Source organism: Pieris rapae, chromosome 11 (assembly GCF_905147795.1).
Source record: "Pieris rapae chromosome 11, ilPieRapa1.1, whole genome shotgun sequence".
Classification (NCBI taxonomy): Eukaryota; Metazoa; Arthropoda; class Insecta; order Lepidoptera; family Pieridae; genus Pieris; species Pieris rapae.
The window spans coordinates 2255757-2268344 of NC_059519.1; the positions used below are offsets into that span (position 1 = coordinate 2255757).

Sequence of the window (12588 nt, forward strand, 5' to 3'; positions counted from 1 at the left end):
CGCACCTCTCTCTCGCACTCGTTCCTTTGCCAATGTGGCAGACAGGGAAGGCGGATACCCACTCAGCAAGCAGGCGACAAACGACCTATGGTAAAACAAAAGGAATGCTGGAAGAGACGCTTTGAGGCGCCGGCGCCGAATCCCGCGCTCTAAGCACCCATTTTAATTACGACACATATCAAATCAATTAATCGGTATTTATGTTAAGACAAGCGGCAAGCGTATGTTATGAACGTGATTCTGTAGATAGATCTCAGCGATATCATCGAATCTCCCCAATCTCATAAAACTCTACATCGATAAAAGTTAAAGCGATTGGAGCCGCCTGCTTCTAACATATAGTCGGTACTTGCATTAACCACGACGGTAGAGAACATCTCAGGAATTTAATTATAACTTATGATTTTTTTAAGCGAATTTGGGCGCTCCCTTCCCACTGAATAACACGGGAATAAATAACGAGTTTTTATACTGTCTGTTTGTTTTTAAAATGGCGGGAGGTCCGCGCGACGACACGCGAGCGTTCTGCGCCGGCGCGCCTCGCCCATTTGTCATATTTCGTTCCTTTTTTGAAAAAAGGCACTAGTCAAAGCATTTGTTTGTTTGTACAACGATTATTGAGGGTTTGTATTATCTCTGATAGCAGATGGAACGTGTTACAGTTTTGTGGTTTATTATTGCAGACAAGATTATTTATTTAGATGGATAGACCATATTTCAGATTATGTAAATGCGACATTTGAGATAATAAGTTCACTAAAAACGGCTTCAAAGAATCAGTTTAGTTTTTGTTTAGCTAATAATTAACATTATTCCAGTTTGCTGTTAAGTAATTAATAATGATATAATGAAAATATTAAAAAGTAACGAGGTAAACTTGCAACATAATTTAATTTAAATTACCACCGAATAAAGTTGTTGTCAATTAGTTATGATGTAGATAATTGATCCCTGCGTAATAATATAGCCGGATAGATCTCTTTAACTTATTAAAGTTATTGAGCCATTTTACTTATCTTGTATGGCTACGTGACTTGTAGCTACCCATTATTCTTAAATGTGTTACCACCAACAAGTATGCATAGAACAGGGTCTTAAATGTCAACTTTTTATAAGGGCGTTAACAATTGCCGTTTTAATTGGAACCGAGATGTCTATCTTACGATGTCATGTTATGTTGAAGTTTACATATTTGTTGTTAGCAGGTGAGAAAACTCTATATTCTTTGTATATAAGTCGTGCGCATGGCCGCTGTATCGGCAGGTGTTAACACTGCCTATATACGAGCCACGTTGCACAAACGAACCGCCCAAATTTCATTGTTTGCGCTTTCTATTTACGACTCAAGCTTTATAGAACCCTCCCCCCAGACCAGCAGTTTAATCAAACAACATCGAAAAGCTCGCAACAATTTAAGCTGTTTAACACCAAATGTGTGCGTGATCTTCGAATGGAATAACTCAATTTCATGTGCGTGTACCTAGTTTAATAAGAGTTGAATATTTTTGACCCATTTCGAGATGTGGCGCCACGAGCGGCGCCGACGCGCCCCTGGGCCGGGATCATCAATACAAAACAAACAAAAGTGACCTCTGGACCGGCGCGGGCGCACGCAGTTAACGAGATTCACGAATAAAGCGGTAAATTATCGAAATTCTGGCGTCCAGCGCGGTGGTCCGCCGGCAGCGATTTGAAAAAAAACGTGTAGAATATGACAGGGCTTAAGACGAGCGGCTAATTACGCGTAAAAAAGCTCGGTTCGTGCGTCGCTACAACAAAGCATTGCCACACAACATCCACCGCGCATGTGCGTTATTCAACTGCAAAAACTCATGCACTTCTCGGAGTACATTTAATTAGTTCACCGGATCTTTGAGTCCTGCAAACTGCACGTTTTGTCGCTATCGTTGACCGATAATTGCTGCAATTTAATGCGAAAGGATTCCTTCCAATGAAAATTGCGATTTGTCATTGCGGTTGTGAACGAGTCTTATCAGTCGGAGACAGATGGGCCTACAAACGCCCTCCTGAGAGCAGGAAACGTCGAAGGCGCCGAGATTGCCACGACTGTGTAATTTCTGTGTTCGCTTAACATTATCGATGAAAAAAAATAATTGTAGGGGTACAGTCGTAAAGCAAACAAGCTTATAATAAGGTGTAATTTGTGCTCGACCATTTAGAGAAATGCACAAATTGCTGTCGAGGCAGCTGTTTGTTTTGTCTATGATGGAGGTCCGGCCATACTCCCAAATTGTCCGTTAACAAGCCCCGCGTCAGATTCGGCAGCCCTAATGGCTTTTCGTTAAGTTTTTGTTGGTATTTTGAAATTAATGGCGGATAACCAACATGTTTTAAGATTGTGCTGGAGGCTATTTTATGACAGCTGCTTTATTTGATTGCTTTTTACAAATAGATATGTTATTCTTAATTTAAAAAAGTACACAGTACAAGTCAGATTTTTTTCTTTTCGGCGCATCACTCTTAAACATTTATCAAATTTACATACTTTTGCATATAATACCGATTTATTACTAATTATAAATAATACCTGTGATCTTATATATATTATGGTTTCTTTTTCAGTCTATATTTAGACACTTAATTGTGATAAATTAGACAACAATTTTTATGATTGTCCATTTATAATTTTAATTAGTAACTGTAAAGACTGTTCAGATGATTATAACAAATAGTTTAAGATTAATAGATAGATTTTTATGCATGTGAATGTGACATTAGATAGTAATTATAGCGATATTAAATATGTTTAGACAAAATGTTCTTTTATTTGTTAAAATAAATGAGTTTATACAATTTTACAAGGTACTGTTGTATAAATTGACTAATTATGAACTGGTTGTATAATTGTTAACCAAAAGGATGTAGGTACTTTGTTTTAGTATTAAAAATATGTGTTACTATTAAATCTGAATGTAAATCATTATATTAATCTTAATCTCGGATTTTGGTTATGAAATGTGTTACTAATTACAAATGGAATTTAGATTACAATTACATTTCTCGTCATTTCATAATTTTAATTATCAACATTTAACTAAAAATGTTGAACTTTTGCACACACAAAATTAATGTTTTTTTCGAAAAGCTTTATAAAAAGTATGTATATTTAATTTTTGCATGATATGAAAGCTACATCTTTATCTATGTTTAATCTAAAACAGGAAGAATTTTATATTTTTTGATACAATTATTTCAAATAACTGATTCATGAGTACCTACTATATTAAAATGTATTAAAAATGGACAAATAAATGTCATCGTATATGGATTATATAATATATACAAAAGGGTTTAAGTTTTAAGTTTCTAAGTTACGAAACATAGAACGGAAAAAAAATTAATAAAAAAATATGTATTAAAACACTTAACTAAATAATACCTAATTGTCTTGGGTGATGATGTCAATTGTAATAATATTTAAAAAGGGTTATAAACTTACCGTCCGCCTTTGGTAATGATCATTTCAGTGCCTATATCATGAAACCGTCTCCACAGATCACCATTCAGTAGTCTGGCTTCACATACAGGCGGTTCTGCGTCTGCGCCTACTCTGTGTTCTATAAAAAAATACAATGATAAGTTATATGTTAGTTTTTGGTTAATTGTTGTAATATATTGACAATATTAATTAAAAAAATATCATAGATATATCCCATAATAATAATAATACCGAAAAATTATTAAACAAGTATTAAAGTCATTATAATAAATAAAAAAAGCCTTAATTCTCTGACCGGTTATAAACCTATAATTGGTAAGAAAAAAACAAATGATAACATTTCATTAACAACCACTTTTATGGTCAGGTTGTCCTGTGACATAGGCCTCCCTTATTTTTAATTTTGCTATCTTGGCAGCCGCATAGGTCTAGCCTCCTCCATATCTTTGGTACGCAATTTGCTCATCTTCTTTCTTGACATCCCCTCTTATGTCTTCTCTTCGGTATCATTCTTATTTATCTTTGTTTCATTTCCCTTTTTGCTTCTTATAATTAAAGTGATTAACTGAATATTAATAAATAATGAATAATACAGATATAAAAAAAACGTGTTATATTATTAGATTAAATTACTTTTTTCCGTCGGATAGTTTATTCTTATATATATTCTTATATTATTCTTTATATATCTTATCTATAACATAAAAAAATTAAACTAATATCGGTTGGGATTGACATAATTATTAAGGCTCAAAAATCCATGGCATTCATCATGCTTGGGATGGAACATAAAATGGAATTACATAATAATTATTAATTACTTATTTATTAAAATAGGTTAAGTTATATAATTCCTCACAAGAGCTTTACTAGAGCATTTCCTTAATCATAGCATTATGTTAAAAGGAAATTACAGTTATTTAGTTGCATGAGGTCAAAATATGGTAAGTGCCTCTGTAGAGACTTTGACAATAACTTTTTTGAGCCAATAAATTATACCTGTGATCTTATATATATTTTGGTTTCTTTCTTAGTCCATATTAAGACACTTAATTGTGAAAAATTAGACAACAAATTTTATAGTATTAAATAAAACAGCAGTATTTATATTTTAAATATATAAATACTTAAAATCATTTCCAAGTGGAGTACCAGTGCAATTAATAATCGCTGATTATTTCTTATTAAATTAATAAACAAATTTGGAATTTGTCTTCTCTTTTATTAATTGATATTACTATTATATTGTTCGTGTAATTAAAATATAAAAATAATTCATTTTTTTATAATCCAAAGTGAAAATCGAGCCATGATCAAAATATAAGATTTTGTCATACGCAAATAAGCGTTTGCAAAATGCGCGGTGCCTTTAATCTATGATTCACGTAGGAAGCAATCAAACAGTATTAAACCATTGCCAATTCTCTCTGGCTTTTGACCGGTACAATTTGATTTGATGACCTTCATATTGCGAGTCAGGTCTTTTCGCGCAGTCACGGTATAAAACTTTGAAATTGAACATGAAAATACTGTTAGAATATATCTACAGATATCATTTTGTTCATCTTAATATATATAAATTACGTGTCACGTTGTTTATCAACCAAATTTGCACACTGTGTGCAGTTTGATCTAACTTCATTTTTTTTATTTATAAATAAATAAATAAACTTAAAAGATAAGATAGCTTACATCTAAATTTATATCCGCAATATTATTTTATAGCAAATATTTGTTTATTATTTAATACAATTTTAACAGATGGCGCTGTGTTTAAAGGACCAACGTTTCACATACGTTCTCGAACCATTTCCCTTGAATAGTTTACTACTATGTAATATAACAAAAACCTTAGCCACAGCAACGCTTGGCCGAGTCTGCTAGTAACATATATATCATAGATCAAATGTATAAATATTTGATTTTTGTGTAATAATTGAATATCATACGTCTTTGTCATAATAGTGCTTAGGCCTTTGTGATTTCGAGTAATATTCCCCAGTCCAAAACAAGAAAAAAGAAAAACATAATATATTTGACTTAATTATAAACACAAAAAACTATCTTTAAATTTTGATACAAATATATAACGTGACTGGATTCTCCGTAGCAGGTATAAGTTTGAACTTAAGTAACGACATAGAAAATTATTTTTGCTCACCTCATAACAGGATGCCGGGAATTATAGGAAGAATTGTTTTGCCGTGAATCGAAACAAGTGAATTGCATTTTAATCGATAAATGCGTGACCAAACGAATCATTGATGGATGCAATTTTAATAGAAAGTAAAGTAATTATGATTAAACGGCACTGATAACTTGGACGTAAATTATGACACTGTCAATATCATTTCATATAATTGCTGTTACCTAATCGAATTTGTCGAAGATTATGTACTTAGTTAATTACGCATCAAAAGCTAAACTATTAAGAATATTTTGTTTCGAGCTTGTACAATAGATGTAGGTTGTTGTTAATTTTAAAACTTACTACTGCGGAAGCAAGAAAACTATGAACATCATTATCATGCTATTAGACATTTACAAGTAAGTATATATAAGATATAAAGATAGTAAATTATTAGACCTAGAGAATGAGTTAGGGATGACTATTTTAATATCCTGTAATGTCACTGATTGTATATGATTATTTAGCAATTTATATAATAATACAATAATATAGAAATATTAAAACTACCAAGAAATGGTTCACTTATCATGTCAGCAAACAATAAAGTTTTACTGAAGCCATGCAAAACATTTTATTCTATTTTAATAGTTATTTCATCACAAATAATACCTGTATAGTTATAGTGCTAGCTGATCCCTAGAACTTCGTTTCAATTTAATTCTTTAACCTAGTTTTTTAGTAGCTACATAGTTAAATACATACACACGGAAAAAAATAATTGAAACTACTCGAATTGGTCCAGTCGAAGTAGTTTTTGTTTTTAACAAGGAAGAACACTTGGATACATTTATTTCCATGATTTTTAAATAATAAAATTGCCAGCGTTACATCTATAGCATATTTGTATAGAAATATTCGCATTAATTTGTTTTTAGCATTGTAATACTATCACTCAGCTTTAGTAGAAAAGACATCAACGCGCGCCGCTCCATTTGTATGTACCAATCATTAATTTCTTCCAGTATTATTATTATTCTGTTTCTACTAGTATTGTCATGCGATTTACGTGCCTATTTACTTGTGCCTATATTTTATAATGAGTTGTCAAAATTAGACATATTCTTCTATAATATAATAATCATACAGTCTTATACATGAACATTCTTAAGGCGTTGGCTAAAAAATATTCTGTCTTGCTTATTTATTTTATTGCACGAGAGTGATAAAGACAAAACATAAGAGTGAGTAATAGGTAGTATTTTTATAATACAAACAAAGAATTATATATTTTATTAACCTTAATATTTTATTCATCTAATTAAACATAACATTGAAAAGAAAAAAAAGTATGTATATTTACAATTGTATATTTACAATCCTAACCTACATAGTACCTAATATAAAAAATTGAAGTTACAAATTACATTCCGTTACAAACTATCATCTTTTGACATTTTGAAGATTCCACATAGTTATGTGGAATCTTCAAAATGTCCAGCATAAATATCCAGCAGTTGCTGGATAATGAATGACATGAGGACATGTTTTAAATATATTATGTTTATTACTTACGCAATCCACTTAGGGAAGCTGCGTGCAGCATTTGCTGTCTCAGCAAGTATTCACTAAAATGGGCTTGATCCATCATCATTTTGAAAAATTCAACTATAAATGTCACTAGACCACTTCACTAAAACATCTCCTTCACCGGCAGTTCGAATTGTTCTATCAAATACAGTTAAACACGACAAAACGTCTATAAGAAAAAGAATGCGATGTGCGTATTGACGAAACGGCAGCTGCGTTTACACTGACAACAAGATGACAAGCGGGCGGCGCGCGCGCATCGCCACGCCCTTTAATTCCGATTGGTCAAGACTACAACTAATAACTATAGAGCCTTCGCCTTTCGAGCTTTTCACCCGCCTTTACAGGTGATCTGACATTTGATGCGTAGGCGCATATTGGAAACCTATTGTTAACAGCATACAAACATGTATTTTATTTTTTATGTTTTAAAAGGGAAATATATATTGCCTAAGCATGAACATTAATAAGGTTTTGAAATAAAAATGTAGTCCGAGAACTGTGTCAGATTTAGTGATTACGAATTTAGTTTTAGGCTAAATTATAAAAACGAAATAAATTATTACGGTTGATTTTGAGTCCCATGTAGGAATCTCATTTTTTAAATTCAAAATAAGGCTTTTAGCAGTATTTTTGCTTTTATCTGTAAAATTCAAAGCGTGTCTCGTTGTTTTAGATTCTAGTTTACCTAATCTATGCCAAACATTGGAATTGTAGTATTTTTGTATTTTTCAAGTGACGCAGGCTTATGTATATAATTATAAGCCATTATATTCCATAACTCTATGATTTTAATATAGAGTTATGGAATATAATGGCTTATAAATAATTGACTACATCTCGGAGTTCGGTGTAACTGACAAAGGCCTTTTTTCCTCTGTTATCTATGCTTTGCAACTCTTCTCCAGTTGTAGCCTGCTGTTAATTTGAGTCCGTTCACTCATCTTTTGGGTTGGCGGCCTCGGCTTGAAGACGAAAACGAAGAGTTCCGTCTCCAGGGTACCATGACGTCAATTTTTATATTAATGTAAATACATATCTGCTCATCAGATGATTGAAAAAAAAAGCATTTAAAACAATTCAAAATGCGTTTACAATAAAAAATGCAACTAATTTAACTATAGTTATATCTAAATGTTAACGCACTTGGAGAAGTTGAGTGCAGCATTTGTTGTCTTAACAAAATAGCCTTGAATTCATCTTGAAAAATTCAACTATAAAGCTCACTAGAATTCTACATATGTATACCTACGGGACGACACTTTTGAATTTATCAAATTTTTAATATAAATACTCAATTAATTTCTTTTATGGCAATTATCATTGTCTATTAAGAAATATTTAATGGTTCATAATACGTCTAATGATTATATATGCAAACTTTTGATAATATTTAATATGTATCTACAATGATACTGAAAACAATCAGGGACCCTTTAGTCCAGGTAACTACTAATTATAATTTGTTATTAGACGAAAAACCTTGTTCTAGACGAATATTTTATTTTATAGGAGAGTAAGTTATTAGTTAGAGAGTTAGTTTTATAAGTAAGTAATTTATTATAGCTACTATTTTATAGTATGCTTGCACTGCTATGCTTAGTGGTCAACGCAGCGTTCTCAAGTCGATGCCCGGTGTAACAACATTGTATTACAATGTAACAAAGTACATACATAAGTATACTAGTAAACTAGTAAACAGCTATAATATAATCATATTTAGATTTGCTATTTTAATTACACCGGACAATCTTTCACATAGTAAGTGAATATTAAATAGTTTATAAAACAGTAAATCTTGGTTTCATATATATTAAAAGGCTGGCATCGCACTCGCGAGCCCTCTGGTATTGAGAGTGTCCATGGGTGGCGGTATCACTTAACATCTGGTCAGCCTCCTACCCTTATGATCCCTGTTCTATAAAAATATTTGTAAATTTGTCTCTATTTAATATGCTAAATTTGAAGTTAAATGCTAATTAGTTATGTTATAAATTGTTTTCTTATGTATAACACTAATACAGACTTGAATCACTTAAAGCTGGGTTCTCAAGTAATAACACATACGATAACAAGACTCCATCAATCATCTAAATCATTTCTAAAAATAAAAGAATGATTTTGTTTTCATGTTGGGTAAAAATGCATAAAATCATCGTATAATTTATTTCTTAGGTATTGAAAAATACTCCAACATTAAAAAAAATATTAATAATATTCATACACAAAACGAGAAAATTTTAATCGATATATTAATTAATATTGTTCTTGTGGTGTTCAATAAAAATAGAATCATAATGAATATGACAGAATTATCATTTATCAAACGTTATTATATTATTCGACGTAGTTACTCTTTAAATTTTAAAACTAAAATTCCCCTTTTAAAAACAATCCTTAAAAATAAATCGCGGCGACTACATCGTTTGGCATCAAAACCAAATAGCTTCGTAACATTCTCAAGTCAAGTCTTGTTAGAAAGTATTGTGGACGCGTAGACACATTTTTTCGCAAACTAATGGCTGTATATATATCTCTGGTTCTTCTGCTACAAAACTAGCAGTAACACGACGATCTACCAAGATAATGTATTCCAATTTTTGTAATAATTACTTCAGTCACGACGAAGGGCGTCCCTACTTTAAAGTTCTTCTTGATTTGAACCCACGCGCAACCTTAGAATATAGAGATGGATGAACCCCTAAAGTATCTCTATCTTTGATTTACCAGCTGCGTTTTTAATCAGAGACATTTTAATGCTGCGCGAACTTCAATTTTATTAATTTAGGGACGTGTTCCTAAACGACGCCAACAAATGCCATCTATTAATAAAAAACAAAAGATTATTATTGATTATACGTCATAGTTAAGGATTCTGGGAAGAAATAGCCAGAGTAAGCTAAGAACAGATCCAAAGTGGGTTCATACTCAAAAATAAACTATGTATAACAAACGTAGATAAGGAGTAGGTATTATAAAAGTTAATAATAAAAAATCTAACACCCATCTGATATGTGTTAACGAATTATATAATTTAAAGGAAAATATGATTCAGTGCCTATCTTATATATGTATAAATAATAATAATAATAATAAAAGCCCTTTATTCGCTGAACTTACATGTTATTCTTATAAAATGGTAGTATTCTTAAATCTAATTCACTTCACTTCCCATCTTTTAATTTGACCACCTTCTTTTCGCGTTTCTAGTACAACCATATTACATACTTGGTCCATTTGTCTTTGTTAGTCCTCATTATATGTCCAGTCCAATTAGGTTTTCTTATTTTATGTACAACGTCACTGACGTTTGTATGCCTATCTTATTAATCTATAAGTAAAAATTACTAGTATTTTTAATCTATTTCGTTTTTTATTTATTATTTGTAACACTTATGTTTACCAAAATTTTTTAGAAAATATATCTTATATATACTTTAAAGTGGTCATATGTGGGTAAACTTTGAGAAATAAATAAAACGAAATGAATATGTACTGTTTATATTATTAAATTTCATTCGTTTATTTATTAATCATTAATTAATTTTTATTAATCGTGTGTAACAGAACTTAAAATATGTACAAACAGTTGTAAAATGTAAAAACAAAAGCAATTTTTCTTATAACTCAGCAAGTATTTTAAAATTTCCAAACGACACACAAAACTATTTACGTGCATCATTAGTTAAAATTGCTGGCTAAAATATGTTGCATTATTATCACAAATGATTTGTAATCGGAAATTTTATCACTTCTTACTCACCCCATGACCCATTATCACCGGATGTGCGATTTTAAATGTCCTTTAATGAGTTTTGACAAAAGTAGTTGCATGACACATCTCTTCTGAAATATTTTTGAAAACAGTTGCATTTACAACGATCGGTCCCACGGATAAGATTAGTAATAATCCTGATTTTTTTAAAGAACAATTAGTTAATGATTGATCATAATTATATTCACCGAATTAGGATTTTTGTTTATGATTCATTAAGCCTACTGAAGTATTTCCGAACCAATTCGACTTACGCCCGTACGCTATAACGAATCCACAACCTCACAATCTGAGATCAAACCTTGCAGTCGATCGATCTCCTATATGCATCCCAATAACCAAACCTACCGAGACAATCCATTATAGGCAACGATATTTAATAATCAATATAAACCAAATAAAGTAAATAAAACCGTACAAATAATATTAAAATACACATGTCTATGTTTAAAGCATATCAAATAGCTTTTTAATTATTTTAAAAACTGGTGTAAGTTAAAATCTTAAGATAGGATACATTTTTATACAAGGTCTATCCAAATACACCGATCTGACCTACCATGGATAGCTTGTATCGACAAATGGCTGTTACAATCCGTGGACTGGTTATTGGAACTTTTTTTTTCAGAACAAGAATTAATATGTCTATCTCAGATAGTCAAAAATGTATTGAGATAGGTATCCAAGAAAGGAGCGTCCCAATTTTTAAAAGACCGGCAGTGCGAATGTCCATGAGCGAGGGTATCACTTGACGTCATGTGAGAGTCCTGCCCGTTTGCATATAGTTTCAATAGCTGTTCACAGAATAGTAAAGTGCTTTGTATCAAATATCTAAAACTGCTAAAAAGGTTTGCATACAGTTAAGTTGATTAAAATATACAACTTATAATAAGTTACTTTATACTTAAATATTTTACATAAATAATTAGCTATTAAGTTAAAATAACAAGCACTTATCTTATTTCTAAAATCTCACATGAATATAATAATAAAGTTGACTACGTTGTAACAAGTACCTAAATATATAGTGAGAAGTCACTTGGAGTGCAACGCAATGGTGTGGGCCCCATATGAGGTTAAATACAGTCAGTATAAAATAAATTCACTCGCTACCACTACAAGAGACTGTATGGAGTGTATCCCTTTGTTTTCGCTTATGTACCCAATCCTGTTTGTTCCAGACCAGCTACGCCTCAGAAGAGAGCTAGCTGTGTCAGTGTATTTATTTAAGATACTAAGATACTTTGACATAAGAATGTCAAAAAGCACACTTAGCGGTAAGTCTTAACTAGAGTCAAACACAGTGCAATACACTAGTGAAAACCCCTTCGTGACTCTTTAGTGTTACAACGCCACGAGTCACGAAGTCACGAAGGGCTTTGCACCCGCGCCCGCCGTGTTGGAGGATTTCAAAACTCACGTGACCGGAGTTTTGTGCGGTTACACAGCCGCCGCGGTTGCGCCCGCTTGGCGGTTGATTATAGCAATCCTTCTTGGTGACTTAGAATTTAGATTAAGCACAAACAATAAATATTTTAAGAAATGATGTTTAAGCTGTGGACTTCAATACCTTACGTCAACTTCAGCTGTCAAGTATGTACAAGCTTTCAAATTAAATCTGTCAAAAATAAACAA

The 12588-nt window shown here is 31.7% G+C and overlaps 1 protein-coding gene across 1 annotated transcript in view; it reads right to left on the bottom strand.

Moving 5' to 3' along the window:
• LOC110996892 (T-box transcription factor TBX6) overlaps positions 1 to 7384 on the bottom strand; it is a 30844-nt gene extending 23460 nt beyond the window's left edge. Inside the window, exons 1-2 of the mRNA XM_022264773.2 lie at positions 7164 to 7384; positions 3461 to 3578 (exon numbers count right to left, since the gene is read on the bottom strand). Of these exons, the coding sequence (XP_022120465.1) occupies positions 3461 to 3578; positions 7164 to 7242 (197 nt within the window). The 5' untranslated portion in view covers positions 7243 to 7384. The remainder of the gene's footprint in view (positions 1 to 3460; positions 3579 to 7163) is intronic.
• Positions 7385 to 12588: the final 5204 nt, after the last annotated feature.